Below are 20051 nucleotides of genomic sequence, written 5' to 3'. Positions count from 1 at the left end.
ACTAATGTTCTTATTGCTTCAAATGTCAGTTTAGATGTATTCACCTTTCCACTATCAGCACAGGATGCAGATACAAGACTGAATAACTAGCAGTGCTTCAGTTACAACCTAAATGTGTCTTGCTACTCTGGATAGCCATGGAAATGATGAATGCAGTCTTAATTTTTCCTATGAGCTGTGTGGTCTGTTTGGTTTCATCTCTGTGTAACAATTAGGTAAACATCTCTTTAACTTAAGAGAACTTTTCTCTGTTATTAAAAATGTGGGGAAGTGGCTCCCAGCTGCCTTCAGCTTTCAGTCCTGGGTATCCGGGTTAGCATGTGGTTTTTATTTTACAGAACTGTGCAAAAACTCTTTCTGGCTCTTGAAGGCTTTGACATTGTGCAGGTTAAATGCTGCTAGAAGGCCAGTATATTTCCTTGGCCAGTCCCAAGTTTCCAGCCTTGTACCAACAGGAGAACCCCATGTGCAGGGTTGTAAATGCTGCTCCATTTCCCAGTCCCAGCACCAGCTCAGCCAGTGGCATGACTGCTGCCATGTGAACTCCTCTGATTTTTAGCACAGAAGTCCCCAGAATTTTTTTCTGGTGCTTTTTGTAATAGGATCTCAGAAACATTTGCAAGTCCAGTAGGCACACAGCTCCTCTTTGACAGAAGATAATCTTATCAGGGAGTAAGCTGAGAGGAAGGTGAAGTGACAGGCAGTGCTGCCCGCTGTGAATCTAACACCCAGAGTCAATTCTTGTTTTCCATGGGCTGTTCTTGTAGGCTAGTACTTCAGTGTTGGGGTGAGGTTTTTACATCATCATGACTCCATATATAGTCAGCAGTATTTGTGTGCTCTCTGAGGAGGATTTGGGGAATATAAGGAGGAGCATCCTCTCTTTATGGCATATGCCAGGAGCGTAACATGAGAGGGCTAGAGCTAGACAGTGTGACGGTCCCACCTCCTCTGCCTGTCTGCATCCGTTCTGCTTTCAGAAAATGAGGAAGATGGCACAGCCACACCTCCCAGCCATGTTGAGAATAAACACAGTAAAATCTGCTGGATACTTCAAAATGCCACATAATGATTAGAGAGTTATTTTCCCAAGTTTACATTGAGCTCAGTCGAGAGTAAAAAGTAAGAATCTAAAATCCCTGTTCCAGACCCCCCTGGCTGAGCATTAGGCGCAGTGCTGCCATGGCAGTAGACTAATGAGGGATTTGTACTTAATCTTCAGAGAGAAAGTGAATCTGGGTTTCAATAATTAAAAAAATACATACATTTAACACACCATCTTCTGGCTTGCTCTGTCTGGCCCTACTTCAAGCAGATACAGCCTGGAACAGTTCCAGAGGTTAGCAGGAGTTTGACAAACAGCATCTTCAGGCTATTTTCCATTTAATGAGAATGCTTAATACAGTGTTGGGTTTTTTTTGTTTCAAAAAAGAGAAGAAACCCCAATCTGTTCCTGTCCTGCTGACTGCAGCATCACCACTGCCCCTTGCCAGTCCGTGCTGCCAGGCCTCCACAGACACTTCAGCTATGTCCTTTATAGGACGTCTGCCCTTTTAGGCAAATGCTGCACAGGCCATTCCCTGTTCGTGCTGCAGCTCCCAGGCAGACAGAATTAGCCTTGGAAACAGCTGTATGGCAGGCAGAGGGGGAAGCAGGGGCTGGATTTCATGCTGTAACTATCTTCTAAAATACTAGCACTTATTTCCAGAGAACTGGAATGAACCAAAGTTATGACATTAATTCTGACCTGCAGTGAAATGAAATCATATAAAAAGAAATATTCCAAAACTTAAAGATCATGGCTCATTCCTCCTGTCTGCAAGCTCTTGGGTCTGGTTGCTTATTGTGCCAGAAAGGAAGATTCTTTCTGTCATTCACAGTTTTTCTCTTTCCTTTTGAATTATTTTTTCTGAGCAGTGAAGGCTTCAGGGCTCATTCTACTCTCCTTCAGCAGCTTGACAATCACTGTAATTCCAGCATCAGCTGGAAACATATGAAGGGTGTAACGGACTCAAGGGTTTGGCCACTTGCTGCCTTGTACCATCTCAATGGGCTGTGTTCATGCTTGCTTATCATCTGAAAATTTCAGACAGCAAAAACTGCTCTAGGTTAGAACTTAGAGCAAGTGCATCTGCTTTACAAATGATTAGGGAGCTCCTTCAAGAGATCCTTTGGAGCAAAAATATGGTTTTTCTCCAAGGGAAGTCCAAATGAACTTGGTTACTCAGGTGCAGAGCCCCGGCTGAAATGCAGGCCCTGAAGCAATGGCCCTGCAGCAGCGTGGTGGTGTGGGCAGGGAGTGAGAAGGTGAAAACTGTAAAAGGCAAAGAGGGAAAGAGAAACAGTGCACAGGGCATGGTGCTGTTGGTGGGCACTGGGTCTGCAGGCTTTGCAGGTGTGTTTCTGGTTTCAGGCAGCACCTGTTGGCATGGAGCCTCCCTATATTCCAAGTGTAGTTTGTTTATTTACTAACATACAGGAACTTTGTTCTTCTGAATAAGGCAGGTAACTACAGCACTGCACAGGTAAGCTCTCTTAGCAAAAAGCAACACGCAGGGAGATTCATTAGCAAAGCAAATTACTGGCTTCTTCTAGTAAGACTTTTTTTAGTAGATTGAGCACTTGGCTAGAATAGCTGAGGTTTGGATCCATCTTCAAGACAGTAGAACTGGCTGCAGCTGTACCATATCCCTTTCACCCACTACTGGAAGAGATTGGCATATGAGATCAAGCTGATGTAATTTAGCTGATCTTAAAATATTCAATAGCCAGAGACTGCTGAAGTAATCACTCCTCCAATATTCCTGATTACAGAAAATCCCTGCAGGGATTGTCCCCTTTTGCTGCCTCTTGACAAATTGCAGAGGAGGCAACACTCAACTCTATTAATAGGTCTCTTGAACAGGATTAATTGGGTTTTAAATGGGTGGGTTTCTTCCAAAATTTCTCACTTGCTTAGTTCCCCTTGCACGTACAGCCATCCACCTTTGTCTTACCATCTGAAACTCTCATTTCATGCACTTGTGTGATTTTCCTCATGAGGTTTTCAGCAGGAGCCTGTTTCATTCTTCAGGTTTATTTGCTACTTGCCTGTGCAGCCACATCACTAGATTGCTTTTCTGTATTACATGTGCAAATAACCGTTGAGTGCTACTGATCCCTTACTGGCCTTCTGCTTTGCAAGTGATACACTTACTGTAGAGGATTCTTGAGCCAGTTCTGCAGATGGACCAGTCTTGCAGCCTGTTTGGATGGTTTTGTTTGGTTTATTTTTAATACTATCCTAAGGTGAAATATTTTTTCATGGTTTGTCAAACAAGATTATGGATTAGACTGTAAAACTATGTGACTCATCTCACCCTTCTTTTTTCTCATCAAGAATGATCCTAGAGGAAAGTGCAAATGAAAATGCCAGGTCTGTCATAAATAATGTAAAAATTACAGCCAGGAGGAGAGGTCTCCCAGACCCTCTTTCTATGCAGACATGGAAGAGAAATCAATTTTGGAGGGCTGGGTCTATGGCTTGTGCAAAGTTTTATCATCCTTTTGACTTCATTGCCTTTAAATGCTTTCAGTATCCATATATCTAGTCCAAATATCTCATTTTTACCTTTTATTTTGGAGGAATGTAAATTATCATTCTTCACTCACACAACTATATTTGGGCTTATAGTTCCTATTCTTAGTTGATTCTATCAATGTATTTAATCTCTGTAATACTTTATTTCCAGAAGCAGTGCTATATCCAGAGTGCAGTTAAACTAGTAATTCTTTGCTCAGTGTTCTTTCAGGAAGCCACTTTTTAAAGAAATAATGTCTTAAAAAAGAGAAACAATAGTGTGCCAGCAGTAAAAAATTAAATACTTGGCAGTTTTTAGCACACAATATATAATGCTGTTGATAAGCGGTCAGGTCTGTTGCAGTTGATAGTGTGGAAGAACAGAATTGTGTTGCCAGTTAAAAACATCGGATTTCAAGGGCATGCTCAAATACTAGCCTAGTGATAGGGATGAAGAAAGAATGTATCATACATGGGATTCCAAGTACCACAGACGTTAAATTTAATGTCTGTTCCTGTTACAATATGTAGTGGAAAACTAATGAGAACAAACATTTCTTCTGTCATTTTTTTTGTTAAGGAGGAGAATCTTACTGGGGAAAACCTTTCAAAGATGAATTTAAGCCCAACTTGTCCCACACGGGGCGTGGTGTTCTTAGTATGGCAAATTCAGGACCCAACACAAACAAATCACAGTTGTAAGTAGTCACTTGCTTGTTGTGTTTTATTGTTTCCCTCTAGACATTGTGTCTTACTCTGTTAAGAAAACAAATGACATTTTACAAGCTACTCTTTAAAGTTCAGTCAAGTGAAATATTTTGTCGAGTGCTGCATATTGAAGTCACAGTAGCTGGAGCTGCTGGTACCCAATGTAAGAGCAAAGAGAAGCACAGCAGGAAGACCTGCATCATTAATTTGTCTTTTCTGATGTTATCATTTGAAGGTTTTGTTCATTTTTGTCAGTGTCCCCCCAGTGTTGTCCCTGTAAGATCATTCCACCTCTTCACTCTGTTTAAATTTAGCCCCATACTGAGCTTCCTGAAAGCTTAATGAAATGAAACATATACTCTATGGAAATGTTGCTTCTTTTTACTCACATGATTTTAAACAAATGGGGAACGTTCTGCACTGCTGAACTGTGTAGAACCCAGACATGGCAGTGTGCAGAATCTGGGATTAAGAATGAAGTGTTTTTCAATGTACAAAAGCAGAATGAGGACTATAGTGAGGGGGAAATGAATGAAGCAGGAAGAACAACAAATGAAATTTCAAGATACTGAAGCAGTCATAGCCTTCTTTAAGCATAACATTAATACAGGTGTTTGCCTGAAGTCTTTTGAAAATGTTCTGTGTCACTTTGAGCCAAATATTTATTGGTTGCTCTCTAAGTACTGCAATACAAAAGAAATTATACTTTTGTTGTGAGCCCCAGGAAAGACAGTGTATGTGCGCGTACAGTACCGTGTGTTGGGACTAGGGAGGAAGGAAGGGAGGGGGTTCTTGGTGTTGGTCTTTATAATGCTAAGAATTATTATGGCTTGTAAACTATGCAGTAGTGTGGTTAGCTTTAATTAACTGCAAGTGCTTGTCTCAGGGCCTTTAATAGGCTTACTCACATACTTAAGGCTAAGCAAATGTTGGGCAGCATGCAGGATTGAGTTGCTGTGGAGCTTATTTTGGATTTGAATGTTATTGCCAGAACTCAGGTGCTAAATTAGGGGAGAGTGGAGGCTTCTTTTTTTTTCAAAGGGGGATTCTAGAAACAGAAGTTAAAGAGACAGTTCATGAGCGATGTGCCATACTGAGTCACATCATCTGCTCCTGTAAATGTAATCATATGTTTCCCTAAAATTTGCAAAGAAATATGAAATTCCTTTATATGTGAAGTCCTTGAGAGGCTCCAGCTGCCCATATTTATAAAGCTTCCTAGGCCATGTTTAGACACTTCTGGCAACTGGTGTGCACTTAGGAACTGGGTGAATAGCTTTCACAGTAGGTGATGGGCAACTGCAGTGCAGAGTGAGCCAGGTCCCCTGTGTAGGGTGGTGCTCAAATAATGTTCAGGAATTCTCCTCCAGGATCATCCTGAGTTATGTTAATTCCATTGACCTTAATTTTATTTGACTGTAGTGAGGGATGAGAAGCATTCTCTCTATTTGCTACCACTCAGATGTTTTTTATTACAACACTACATAACGGATCACTTAATAATCTTTAAGTACTGCCTATCTGGGGATAAAGTGGTGCAAAGAACCCATGCAAAAGGCTCAGTTGTAATGTTTGCCCTGCGTAGGAGTTGGCATTCTGCATAGCATCTCAAAGCTTTCCTAGGGCAAGGTATGTCTAAATAGATTTTCTGGCAGATTGCAGCCCCTCCTATTTGCAATCCTATAACTTCCTGAGGCAGTTGCTTATATGGAAAAGTGCTTTTGGAATGCTTATATATTTTTAGCTGTCTCTAATGTAGTGAAACAGATGGAGACAGGGAGGAGAGCCAGCACTGCATGTCCAGCCAAGATGGGCCATCATAGTCTGCAGACCACAGTGTGGAAACCTCTGTCTCATATGCTTGTAGTCCATGTCTTCCAAAGAAGCATTAAGCTTTAGAGAAAAGTTTTAGAGTCAAAGTTGCTTTGGATTGGGTATTTTAGTTCCCACATTTTAAGTGTAAAAATACAAACCCCAAAATTAAAAGTCCAATGAATTAAAAATGATTAAAAATCCAAGTTTCACAGGTTTTCATTATTTTTGACTCTTGGAAATATTCTTCTGCTGTGTTTGTGTCCAAAGCACACACAAATTTGCAGTGATCAAAGAAGTGGATCACCGACGGGCCAATGTAATGGAAGAGAAATGCAAAAAGTAAATATCCTGAAAGATAAAAGTTTACACTGGCAGGGACTCTTGTGTTATACAACTGTATTCACTGGATAGAAGCTTCCAATCACGCACAAGAAATGTACTTCTCAAGCAGGATGCACGTCTCCTTGTCCTGCATGAGCTTCCCAGGGCCTGTCTGGCCAAGAAGGCAAATGCTCAGCTTAATTTTGGAGCTTGTGCAAGTCACCATGCCTGGAGTACTGTTTAGAGATGTTAGTAAGGTGTAAAAATGAGAAGTCAAAACTCCAGAATCCAAGACAATACCCACAAAACAGAGGAGTCAAAGGATGTTTGGCCAGCGGGCCTCCTGTCAAGGAGTCAGAAGGGGAGAGGGGCTTGTCTTGTCTCAGAGAGCTTTTGCATATGGAAAAGAACATTTTCATGTTTTTAAGCATTACTGGCTGTTGTTGAGTGTCAATGTGATAATATGCTAACAGTTATGTCTTTCATTCCTTCCAGCTTCATCACATTCCGCTCTTGTGTGTATCTGGACAAGAAACATACAGTTTTTGGAAGGTAAGTGAAGGGTATTATGAGCAGCAGTATAGCAGACACGCGCTCATGTATGTCTGAAACCTTAAGAAAAGAATCTAGTGACCCTTGCAACTGAACTGAAGCATACTCATATCTCACAATCCAGTTCTGCTGGTCATGAGTAGATGGCCAACATTGCATCAGTGCCAGTCATTAGACTGCCTTTTTTCCTCCTTCTATCACTGTAAGTTGCCTTACTTCCCTTCTGTGGGTGGCCCTCAAGGGAGTCACGAACAAAGTAATCATCATCCTGTAACCAACCGTGTTAATATCTGTGCATGCTAATTCCTGGGACATAAGAGATTACCTCTTCAACACTGCTTTCATCCTCTTATGAGCTATAAACCAGGAAATTAGTCATGACCGGGCTGCTGTTCATCATGCCATAGAACATAGAGCTTCCACATAGGTTAAGTCTTTTGGCCCTTTTTATTTTATTCTGTTCTTCTGGGGTTTTTTATTCCTGACAGTTATCATCAGTATAAAATCTGCATGTTTGTGTGCATGTGTGTGTATATGCATACAGCTTTATGTGTGTAGATATATAAAGATACTACCAATGCCAAGACAGCAAGGGAACTTCATTCTTTGTAAAAAGAAGTCTCTTCTAAAAGTCTTTTCCAGTCAAGCCCTCACATGATAAAGATCAAGGTATTTATTACAGAGGAGATCACAAAAGCTTTATGTTACAGTTTGTTCTTTGCTTCCTCTGCTGCTGGTACATGGTATTTACCAAGTCATGCATAGCTGTTCTAACAAATGCCTCCGCGCAAATGGCAGGAAGGAGAATTGTACTAGCCTGTTTCATTGGTAGTTCCCAGGGATTTTACAATCTTTTTAAAGTGAAGATTTCATAATTCTTTTCATAGTTTTACCTGTTTGAAAGGCAGCAGTTGAAAATAAATACATGTGCTGTTTACTTTGATTGGATGCCATACAATTGCATTGTACAATGAAAGTGATATATTTAATCCATCTTCTCTGTCTTAGAGTTCTTGAGGCAGAAACTGGCTTAGTTTTAAACAATTACTTTAGTGCTGTTAGTTCCAATACTTATTCTGCAATAATTGTACCCTATGAAATACAGTTCTTTTTTTTTTCTTAGGTCTGTCCTAGAAAAATTTAGAGTTCCCTATCATTTGATGAAAGCAGATAAATAAAGCAAATTCTAATACCGAAGGGTGAGAGCAAGTACATTCTTGGAGGGGTTACATTACCTGTATCCTAAGACTATTTCACTTAAGCTACAAATTGAGTCCTCCTTGCAAAATCCTATTAAATCCCATATGGTAATGCTGTTAACCTGAGCTTGCCACCTCATCAAATAGTATTTGGGTTAGGACAGCTCAGCTGAAAATGTGACTGTTCTTCATTCCTGGATGCAGCCTGGCTTCAGTGAGCAGGCATCCTGGTTAGTCCTTCAGTATCTTTGCATTCCCTAATGTGCTCCAGTTTTATCATAATTCACCAGGAAAGAATAAGAGGAGCTCAGCTTCCTGTGGTGCAGGGGGTGGGCTCCCAAAAGCCATGCATAACATCTCAAGTACCTTACGAGCTCAAATGATGTTTCACAATGTGCATTGCCCTTTAGAGAGGTATTACTTCAGTCCAAGTAAATGTGGTTACGTGTATATAGCAGAGATTTATGCAGTTTTAGCAAAGACTGTCTTAATCTTTTTAATTAAAGGACAGTTAATTTAATTGTCCTTGCTACTACAGGAATCTGAACTTAGTTGCTGGAGTAAAGAAGTGGTGCTGCTTTCTCAGCACTGCAAATATTCGTCGCTGAAATACAAAGGAAAATCTTCATAAAAATGTTGATGTAGAATCATATTTGGCTTCCTGCATGAACACTGAGTGACATCTTTGTATGAACACAGCCAAGGTGAATTTTACTCTGGATTCTCTTGCATGTAAATTCAAAGAATGTAAAAAATGAAGATGCTGGGCTAGATGCATTCCAGTCACTATATTAATCTAAAAATTGAATATTTGAATAAGTGAATTTACCTACAAATTTAATATAAAAGGCTGCTGTGTGCAGCTCTTAAGATCTGTATCCTGTCATCAGAATCCTTCAGCTCTTTTTACCTGTGTTTGTTTTTAAAAGCCATAAAAGCTAAAAGATTACAGAGATTGTATCTGTAGTGGAACTCCAGCTCTAGTTTGCTATTTTAGATCCTGGGTGTTTCCAGGATTTGGTGACTGTATCTGATCTTAGACTGTATAGCACAATAATATCTGGGAAGCATATCTAGGAATAATATCTAGGCTTAAGAATACAATGAACCCATGAAATCTTAGTTCTTTATTTCCATGAATGTTAAATTGGATTGTCTCAATTGAATGCTTACTGGCCTGTTGTGAGTTTCATATATAGATTTGAGGATTACTTATTTCACTTAATATAAAAACCTAAATACTCCGGTCTCAACTGTACCCTCAGCTATTTCTGTGGAGTTCTGGTTCATGTTAGTGAGTGTCGCATCCATATCTTTGAGAGCAGATTTTGACCTGTTTGTAATTTGTGTAGAACTTTTCAGCAGGCTTTCCGTGCTTTAGAGAACAAAAAAGAGTGAAAGAGCAGCCATTCCCCACCCCTTTCTTTTTTTTTGTCCTGTGTGGGATGGCACATTGAAAAGTTCCTTCTCTGGAGCTGCATCTTATTCGTGTCCCCACTGGTTTGCAACACAATTTTTGCATAGCAGCAGCTATTAATGTTGGATGTTTGGCTGTTAAGCATGTTTGGAAAACACACCAGCTGCAGGCAGTGGGACTATGAAAAGTGGCACGTGTCTGGCTTGATGAACTGGAATTTTCAAGTCTCGGGAGAAGAGACTGGAGGACAGGGAAGGCATCTTGTCATGATGGTGCTGCCCACCATGGCAGTAATGAGGACAGATGCTACTGAAAATAAAAGAGGTAATTTGGCATATATGGGGAGCAAAACCAAAGGCAATGAGAGAAGAACGCGTTCCCTTGGAGGTGTGTTGCAGGCAGCACAGACTTCTTGCTCCAGCAGAGCTGCCTAGATTAAATTAGTATTTACCATTTCTCCTAATTACCATTTCTCCTAACTTAGAGAATGCTGTAATTAATGTGAAAACTAACTGGTGGCTTTTCTTGGCTTCTAGCTTGCTGGTAGAAGGTTTAATTTAGAAACTCAAATGATGTAAACCTACCAACATACATTTGCTCTGCACAGAGTGGATGAGAAGCATTTGCAGGGGACTGCTGCTGTCGTGGGCTGTGTGCGTGGGCTCTCCTTCTTTACCCATGTTATAACTGGGAGTTCAACTGTTGTGTGAGCTGCATGGGGATGTTACAGCCCAAACACCAGTATCAGCTCACATTCCAGTCTGGTGTGCTGTATGAGATTTAGATGCAAGCACATCTCATCCATGTTGTAATTATATTTTCTGTTACTCCAATGTTCTCATCCACAGCTCCTTGGATGAGAGACCTAGTACATTTGCCCTTTGTAAGCAGAAATAGAAACATAATCTCTGCCCCAGAGCATGTGTAAGTGCAAAATAGACTGCATATAGATGGAGGAAAGTTGCAACAGTGACCCCTTTCAGCCTGCTTTCCACTGACAGTTTGCACTTCAGAAGAACCACAGAAAAAGAAAGCCCCAGGAAAAATAAATTAACGGCTTTGTGGATGTTTTGGGAGAGCCTGTTCCAGAGCTAAAGGGACACATGAAAAAGTGTATGTTTAAAATAATAGTGGAAGGTAATTGAGCTATGCTGATCAACAGGAAGAGAGAAATGCTGTCTCAATTTTGGGTGAGATTTAGGACAAGCAGAGCATGGTGGGCTTGAAAGTGAGGGCAGATTGCAAGTATGTGATGTGATAAAAAGAAAGGCAATAGAGGAAGTGGAGAGAAAAGTAGCAAAGCTGAAAATTATCTGTGCAGCAGTTCTGTTTATTAGAGAATCACTTGTGTTTGTCAAGAACTGAGAAAAGGATGTGGCATCTGATACAGGAGATGAGTATATGGAGGACAGTTTTCTCCTTTGTACATGGCTGCATGTATCTGCTGACGCAGATAACTTTTAAGCATCTCTTGAGGTTTCTGCCGCTCATTCTTCAATTCTCTTGTTCCTGGAAATAATGAGCAAGGTAGTTTGGGAAACCACGGACCTGGTCACATTGGAGGCACTTGTTCAGTAGCTGATATCAAGCTCAGTTTTGTCTTTTCTTCCCTCCTGCCCTTGCCAGATGCTTCTGTGGAAGAGTTTTCTTTCATTGGATAATTATCACTCTGTATTAAGTATTCCTTAACATGTTTATTGCTTTCTACAGTGCAATGAGAGTAACTCTTGTCCTCTAAAGTAATCAGCTATATAAAACAAGTATCAGACATTATTCAGATACCCAGGTACAGTTAAATAATGCACAGTATCTGTTTCCACTTGTATCATTCACTGTATGATTTGAATCCATGAACCCCAGTGGCTTCTAAGCGGGGAAATTCATGTTCCTGTTGCTCTTCTGCAACTCATCTGAAGAACGGAGAAATTGTGTGACAGCAGAAAGGCAGATTCTGTTGTTGAATCAGTGCGGGGAGCCTGACCTAATTTTGCACTGCAGAGTCTTCTCCCCAGACACCAGAGAAGAGTGAAGAGCAAGGTGGGAAAATAAACCAGGGCTCCCTGTGGAAGCCTTGGCTGTGGTGTCCTGTAGCACAGGAGGACCGGGTGGTTGGAGGTGCACCAGGGCTGCCATTGTTTCCAGAGCAGTTGTGTGATCTCTGAAGAGGAACCTGTGCCAACACAGAGAAGTCCTTACTGTTCATCCGTTCATCTGTTGAGTCTAGCTTCAAAATGCTTTTCTCCAAGTTGTTTTAATTTTTCAGTGCCCATCATTGCTGTGTCTCCGCTGCTAGATTAAGCCCTTATGAGAGATTGAGATGTTTTGGCTGCATCCTTGTTGCAAGTTCAGATTGCTCGATCCTTTTCAGATGAGGTGTGTACATTTTGTCCTGAGTGTACATGTTTGGACATGCCTATATTGTTCCCTCTGTGTGTGTATATAAATGTATGCACTCCTTTTTATAAAAATAACCTTGAGGGCAGAATGTGTTTACAAAACAACAATGTTTCTTTCTGGCTTCTGTTTCTAGTTTAAAGCCTTTTTCAAAAATAAAAAATCCAGACATTGTTCTTGTATCATCTTCTGACCAGGAAACGCTATCATCTTGGACCACTGCCATCCCCAGCATTGCATAAGGCTTAATTCCTATAATTCTTCTAAACAAAACTATCAGAAATAGGAAGTCCATTTGTGAATGTCTGCAAGACTGCAAGGGAGCTGCAGTTTTCTTTGGGAGCAGCAGTAACTAATGTACAGCCAGACTTATATTGGCATATTGCAGATAGGTAGCGCTTTCTCCAGATATTTCACTTACACTTCATGCGAAGACATTGGCAGTGGTTATGAAGCAGGGTTACTGTTTGCATAAAGGAGTCTTAACAGGAAGTAAGATTTTAAATAACGTCTCTAAATTTGAAATGCAAAGGTTTCCAGTGCTAACTTTGCTCAGTTTTTAAGAGCAGAATTGCACAAGTAAGGGCACATTTTTGTTTCATTACCCTGCTAACAGAAAAAGCCTAAATGTTACCTTGTCGTCCATGCTTAAATGTAATGCAACATTTGTCAAGCTCCTCTAAAAATACAACCAACTGTCTCAGGGATGCTGAGCTAAATATATAGTTGAGATCATCATTTCTCTGTTCAGCATCTATTGGAAGCACACAACAAACCCTCGGTTTCACTTGTTCTAATGTAAATGGTGTCTTTAAGGTATCATCTTTGTTGGCGATCATCTGAACATCTGTTTAAACCTCACTTAGTCAATTTAGGACAAAGCATGTGTGGCACCTTATGAAAGGAACAGAGCCAAGAAACAGTGGGAAAAAGGTTAAGCTTGTTTCTGCCCTTCTCTCTTCTCTTTCCCACTGCACTCCCAACTTAGCACAAGTGATGTTGTGTGAGAAAGGCTAACGCCATGTGAACTGTTGCTGTCTGGGTAATGCATTTAGCACATGTGAAGCATGTAAAGGAATATATATTAGCCTAAATTTCTGGAGTTTGCATTTTGTTTCAATGAAAATGATGTACAGAGTTCTTTATGCTGAGACTCCTATTTATTCATAGGACATATTTTATCTCTTTTTTGCTCAAAGTTAGTGAATATTACAGTAATATTAAGTAGTGGCACTCTCTTTAGAAGGTTTTTTAGATGCTTTAATGTACTGACCTGATGGTCTTTTCTTCATATAACTTGTCTGGGCTTTTTTCTTGGCCAGATGTCCATTACCTTTTCTTCTTATAGCCAGAATGTGTTGTAGGACAGGCAAAGAATCCCCAAAACTACTCCAGCGTGTTGCTTTCCTCATTGTGAGGAGCAATTGCTGTAACAGATGCCAGTGCATGGGCTTAGACACATTGTATCTCATCAAACTGATTTTAGTGCTGCAATGTAACATCATGAGGTTGGACAATAACAACATGTAATGTTTCAAGAGCTTGCAGATACCTTGTATCTCTACTTAGATAAATCAGAGGACAGCTTGCAAAATCCTTTACAGCTTGAGACCTTAAGTTGGGATATTCCTGGTCTTTTTTCATCTAGCCATGAGTGCTGTGCTCAGCGTGTAGTTCAGCTTTTACTGGACAGGTGATGTTTGCAATCAGATCTTGTCCTTTTGGGGGTTTATTTTTACTGATGAAACATCAGCTTCAGCTGGGCCTGATCCTTGACAAAGCTTCCAAGTGCTCCCAAGACAGAAGTGAATACTAAGTTATTTCCAGTTCCTCTGGCCAGAGCTCTCTGAGCTGGTGGTTTGCATTTAAATTAATTTTTGGGTTTTATTGGTATTGCAGCAGAGTCTGAAACCATAAACCTGTATTGAGAACTCACTCTGCTGACAATGTAATTTGCATAGAGATACTCTCTGCAAAATGTTATAGAATGCAGGGGTATAAAAGAAAGTAATTTTCCATTTGAGAGACAAGAAGCTAAGAAGAAAAGAGAATGACACACTCTGCAGGCCTGACACCTCTGTCTTCTTCCCCCTTAGCCCTTTATAATCATGTCAAAATAGACTATTTAGGTCATTTACTGATAACCTGTGAATACCATGTCTGTCACAGCCTTTTAAAATGTACAAGTTGCAAAGTATTCCCAATAAGGTTTAATTAGCATAATGACTGAAGGTTTTGAGGATCACCAAAATGCATTAGGGTCTAGCTATGTGCTCCTTAAAATGGTGTCTCCTGCCCTTGATGCTAACTCCTGGTCCCAAACTCCTCTGGCTCCAGGAGCAGGTTTTGAGAATTATGGCTGCTTCTCGTTGTCCTACAGCCGTTAATATGGGCTGTATTTTTGGTTTCTGGCCATGTGGCTTGGCTCTATTAAAACAGATGTTGTCCAGCTACAGACTGCTTTTCTAAGGGGCCTGGATTGCTCGGCATCAACGGCCTGTCTTTGTCTTTATTTACTGCTCTTCTAAGTATAGCTGTTTTCAAATTTAATTGTGGATGATGATGTAGATAAAAGTGTTAAATACCCTGGGACCAGGATCTGATCCCAGCAGGACCCCTCTGGAAACATACTGACTCAGTGGTTCCTATCCAGAATTAGATTTTGACACCTGTCAGCACATTTGTTTGTTTAATGTGTGCTGGGTTAACTTCTTATCAGTCAACGTATCTGCCGCCTTCCAGCAGTCTGTTCCATGGACACTGTTATCCCTGTTAACCACAAAGATAGAAGGTTGTTTGACAGACTGTTTTCCACAGAACCTTGTTGATTGCCATTTCTTATTTCCTTTCTTTCTTAATCATGTCCTGTCTCTGCTATTCCATTATTTTGCTGGGATAGATGACAGGCTTATAATAATCTGGGTCACTGCATTTATCCTCTCCAAATATCCTTTTCTGGAACTTCCCCATTGTTCCACACTTTTTAAAAAATGAACATTAAACAGGCCAGAAACTCTTCAGCTTTTCTTAAACATTTCCAAGCAAGTATTTCATATGTTGACTTGAGGCCAAGGATCTAGTGTCCTCCTAAACAAAAACTGCACTGAGAAAAGTCCCGATGTTATCCTGTGGCTGTGACTTGATGTGCTGCTGCCTTCCCAGAGCCCTCATGAACTCATGGTCATGGTGTGCTTTAGAGCAGTCCTGTGCTTTCTCTGGTAGTGGTGTTCTTACAGCCAGCTCTGTCACTGCTCCCCAGTAGTGGCAGTTACAGTTCCCTTTCCTGCTAGTGACATTCTTCAGTCTGATACACAATTCAAAAACAAAAGAAACCTAAAAAGTAAAACTCAGAAGTTAATGAAAACATTTGCTTTCTTGAGCGAGTCTGTTGGTTTGTTTTTCAAAGCTCATGGGAGTAACAGATCTATGGATGTAGCATTAGCAAATGAACCCATTTTGAAACGGGTATATGTCTTGCAAAGATGGCCACGTGTGGTCACTTGTCCTCTATGTGGCTGCCAGGTTTTTGGACAAATCTGCTCGGGTAGTGGATGTATTAGATGTATTTTGAGTGTGTTGTGACAGCTGGAAACTATGTTCTTCCCCTTTCAGGGTGGTTGGTGGCTTTGAGACTCTGACTGCTATGGAGAACGTGGAAAGTGACCCCAAAACAGACCGTCCCAAGGTACATGTGAAGCGCCAGGGGCTGTGCAGGAGGGAGCAAACATATATGGCCTTGTGTGGCAGTGCAGTTCACCCCACTGGTCCTTCCCTGAAAATCAGACTTGGGGGAGATGGTGTAACTTAATCAGCAGACTGAATTGCTCTTCTTCTCTTCTGCTCCCAGGAGGAAATACGAATTCAGACAACAACCGTTTTTGTTGATCCATATGAAGAAGCAGATGCCCAGGTGAGGATAGTCAGTTAGTTTGTTTTCTGGAAAGGACAAAGCTCTTCTTTAGAGAACTTTGTAACTAAATGCCTTTTCTTTGAACATGTGCAGCCCCCTAGCCCCTATGATTGCAAGCTAAGATTAATCAGCTGCCATTCAGCATTGTCTTGTGTGCCAGATTATTGCCACTCTTTCAGTGGAGAGGAAGTGGCACAGCTCTCAGTCCATCATGCTTCCAGTGGTTTCCTTTCCAAATGTCCCCACTAGCTATTGGTAGCTGCAGGTGAGAAGAGAGGAGTCTTGTTATAATGGCTGCAGACAGCCTTTTTGTAGTAGCCCTTGAAGTCTGTCTCCAAAGCCTGCCTTGTAATCATAGTGGTGCTGATTGCTGGTTTAGAGTGCTTTAAAGCTTCAAAGAACTGTAGGCATTTTCTCCTTATGCTGGACTAGCTTATTCAACAGATTGAACTCTTTGTTTCCCACAGGTTGCTGCTGAAAGAGAGAAGGTGCAGCTAGAAGAAGCAGCAGCCAAAGCAAAAGCTGAAGTGGTCCCACCAAAGAAAGAGGTCCAGACTCCTAAAACTTACCGGCAGGGGATTGGAAAATACATTAACATGGCTGCAGCGTGAGTGCCCTGCCCATCTAATCTTTGTTGAGTGTTTTAATTGCCTTTCCTGCTGGACACTGACCTTGTCCAGTGCCATTGCTTAGATACTTGGTTTGTACCAGCAGGCTTTGCAAAGACACTTTCATGCAGTCCTAGCATTCAAGAGTTCCCTGCTGACCCTCTTCAAGATTACAAGTTAATTTTAGCACTTGAATATGACCAGGTTGGTCTTTAACAGCATTTGTTGACTTCAGAACTGTAGATATATTTCCACAATTCAGAAGTCCTTGAGGAACTGTAGTGTGTCACTTCCTACACCATCTTTTACTCTCTTCCTCTTCTGCAGTTATTCATGAAGGCCACGGTCCCACAGATGTTTCTCTTTTAGCAGCTCCTTCCCTGCACAAAGTAGTTGCCTTAAACCTATATCAGCCTGCTGATCTGGTTCCCTGTTCAGCTGCACAAACAGTTGTACCAGCACAACTGAAGTGGTCGGAAAGGGGAGCAGGTTCCCAGGCTTGCTGTGGGAGCACAGGACATCTGGCAGGTAGCTCCAGGGTACCTGGCTGGTTGTACAGGCTTGTCCTAAAGCATCCTCTCCCAGACACCCTTTGTACACCCTTTGGGATTGGCAGCATCACTTGCTTTCCTAAGGAAAATGCAGAATCTGCCTGAGCAGCACCTTAGCATGAGTTTTGGAACAGTTAAAATGAATGCCTTCCACTTGTTTTTAGCAGACTTCTCTAAAAGCATTTGGAACATGCTGTTGTCTATCTGCTGCATGAAGGTGTGCATGTATGCATGCACAGACCTGGACAACTATTTAATCAGCTTATGTGTGCTTCTGTGATCTACAGGCATTTGCATGACTGTGAGAACAAAAATATGTTAGCCCATGTGGGGTCAGTAAAATGTTTCAGTTACAAAATCCTGCTTTTTCCTTCAAATGTTCAGCTTAAAACTGCTGCTATTCTGCACTGTATTTACAGAGCAGAGTTTGCAGCCATGTGGAAAGGACCAAGTTCTATAGAAAGGAGTTTTCATTCCTAGTCCTTCACTCATTGCAGCCTGTCTTGAGAACCTGGTCCATAGCAGCCCTTTGGCAGGTTCAGGGTTTTTGGTTCTCCCTGTTGGCCACTGATACCTGACAATAAAACCACAGTATGTGAGCTGGCTCCATAGTGTTTCCATGGGTTTGCAGACTCTGCTTGAGACAGGCTGGGGATAGCAGCAGCAACTGCAAGAAGCTGTGCTCAAGAAACAGGAAAGGGTCTGAAAAGCTTGTCCAGCTGCTTTACACCTAATTCCCCATAAATCCTTCTGCTGCCATAAATGCAGGTGAGAAGGTGGGGTGAGAACTTGTGGCTCACATTTTCGTTGTGGCTGTGCTAAAAAAGTACAGCTGTTAAATCTTCAGCTCTGGCCTGGAGAACTTGGGTTTTGAACACGTTCCTGGAGGTGTTCTAAGCCTGACCCAAACCATCCCCATGGGTCTTTCACTCCTCTCTGATTGATAAGGGGTGAGCTGGCTCCAGTATAGCTGATGCTGGGAGAGCAAAGGCATCCAGCTGCCCCAGTCCCACTGAACACTAAATAGTCCTTGAAAGTTGTTTTCATTTTGGCTCCAGGAAGCGCAGCATGGAAGATGACGGCCCCTCAACCAGCACAGCTGTGAAGAAAGAGAAGAAGAGCACAGGCTTCGGGGACTTCAGCTCCTGGTAGCAGCGTGGGGAGCCTAGCACTGGAGCAGCACAGCAGAAAAAGAAAAGGCGGCTTCCCACATGTCCCCAAAGAGCCCGAAAGACAGTCTGTCCTGGGGAGGGAAGGCACCAGGCTGCACTTCCACTGGGGAAGAAAACTGTTGCTTTGTTAAGGCTGGTTAATGTGGCTTTGTTTTCTAGGGAGCGGCATTCCCCCCACTGCATCTTCCTCGAAGGCCTTTTTGTTGTTGTTTTGCTAAGCGGGGAGCAGGCAGCCCAGCTCTGCAGGGGATTAGCTGGAGCCTTTCTCTGCCTGGCTGGCAGCAGACCAGGCAGAGCCCAGCCTCACAGGACACTACTTCAGTGAACAGCAACGTTGGTGAAAGAACTCCTTTTACAGGTAATCATTTCCAGACGAGCCAAGTGTGCCAAAGGAAGGGATGAATTAATGTGCTGGGGAAGTGCCTGTGCTGCTATAATGCTCTGCAGAGGGGAGGAGAGGGCTCCAGCCTTTCCTGCCCTTCCCTTCCAGCTGCCTTTTGCTAGTTCTTAACCAGGACCAGTTTTGCCTCTTGCTCTTGGCAGGGCTGCCAGGATCCTGGCTGGGCTGACTGCTGTCAGTCTGCATAGGGCCTCGCTCACTCCAAAATGAGCTCTGTCTGTACCCGTTGAAGATTCTGACAGCCTGGGAAGCAGCGAATCTAGGTGGGGAGCCTGGGGTAGCTGCACCACTTGTTTCACCCAGTAGCTGGCCTTCCCTGAGCCGCTGTGCTGCCAGAGGGGCCAGGATGCGCAGTTCAGACCTGCACTTGGGTCCCAGAAACTACAGCCTGGAGAAACTGAGCAGGAATAGAAACATTTTCTTTACTCTTTTATGTTTTTTTTAACCATCCCTGGAGCCTACTCCTTTCAGGGGAGCACACACCATAGTCTGCCCTGACATCAGTCTTCCCAGCATTAGGGAAAACCATATAAAACAGCTGGCAGGCAGATATTTCCATTGCATACCCACAAATTATTAGGAAGCTTAATAAAGGCCTTATGGGGTAGAGATATATCAGCCTGTGAGTTTTAATCCAAAAACTTACGTGTGTAACTATCACTTAGATGTGGCAGGCTAGACCCTGAACATTACTTTTCAGTTCATCTTAGGTGTTTTCAGCTGACAGAAATACCCTCCCTACCTCTCTGTGTGGCTGAGGAGATAGTTTTGTAATCACCTTTGTAACAAGACATTTCTATCGGTGGATTCCTGTTTTAGGAGAAGACTCCATTTATATGAAATTGCTGTAAAAACTTTTGGTAAGATGTTTTGCATTAAATGCTTTTATTTTCTTTTGAGTGCTTGCCTTTGACTGTTCAGCTGTCATTTCCAAGATCATGGCATTGCAGAGCTGGTTGTCGTACAAGGAAGTGATTCATTCCTACTTTTTAAGATGCTCATGAGGAGCTCTGGGATCTTTGCGGATATGATTACATCTTTGTTAAATCATAGGAAGTTCAAACTAATTTGAAAGAATAATAGGGGGAGTTGTTTTGTAAGATTTTTGCAGCGTGTAAGTTTGAAATAACATGTGTTTGATTCCTGGAACAGGGATATGGTGGTACTTTCCTCAAGCTTGAGTTTCTTGTGTCTTATTGAAACCTCTTGCTTATCCTGGGCTGGCCTTTTCCTCGTAAATTGTTATTGATCCTTTCTACCTAGCTTGTACTTCAGCACATTTTTGAGTCATTAAGTTCACAGTACTGCTAGAGCTGGAATAGGCAGTTTAATGACATCCCTAAGAGTAAAATGCTTTTTTGTACTAGATTAAAATGGAGATTATTATGAAAGAATGGAGCTTTTAATTACAAGGAAGGCAACAGAGGTGTGGCAAGGACTCCTGT

At 41.9% G+C, this 20051-nt stretch overlaps 1 protein-coding gene across 2 annotated transcripts in view; it reads left to right on the top strand.

Moving 5' to 3' along the window:
• PPIL2 (peptidylprolyl isomerase like 2) overlaps nucleotides 1-19505 on the top strand; it is a 70731-nt gene extending 51226 nt beyond the window's left edge. For both annotated transcript variants that reach the window (XM_061466061.1, XM_061466062.1), the window contains 6 exons: nucleotides 4140-4257; nucleotides 6899-6955; nucleotides 15578-15650; nucleotides 15813-15875; nucleotides 16343-16482; nucleotides 18093-19505. In XM_061466061.1, the coding sequence (XP_061322045.1) occupies nucleotides 4140-4257; nucleotides 6899-6955; nucleotides 15578-15650; nucleotides 15813-15875; nucleotides 16343-16482; nucleotides 18093-18186 (545 nt within the window). In that variant the 3' untranslated portion in view covers nucleotides 18187-19505. The remainder of the gene's footprint in view (nucleotides 1-4139; nucleotides 4258-6898; nucleotides 6956-15577; nucleotides 15651-15812; nucleotides 15876-16342; nucleotides 16483-18092) is intronic.
• Nucleotides 19506-20051: the final 546 nt, after the last annotated feature.

Source organism: Pezoporus flaviventris, unplaced genomic scaffold (genome assembly GCF_033815535.1).
Source record: "Pezoporus flaviventris isolate CSIRO_AGI_PZ_B2104156 unplaced genomic scaffold, CSIRO_AGI_Pfla_v1 ptg000041l, whole genome shotgun sequence".
Classification (NCBI taxonomy): Eukaryota; Metazoa; Chordata; class Aves; order Psittaciformes; family Psittacidae; genus Pezoporus; species Pezoporus flaviventris.
Note: the sequence above shows the minus strand (reverse complement) of the source record. Positions and strands in the feature narration are given on the sequence as shown.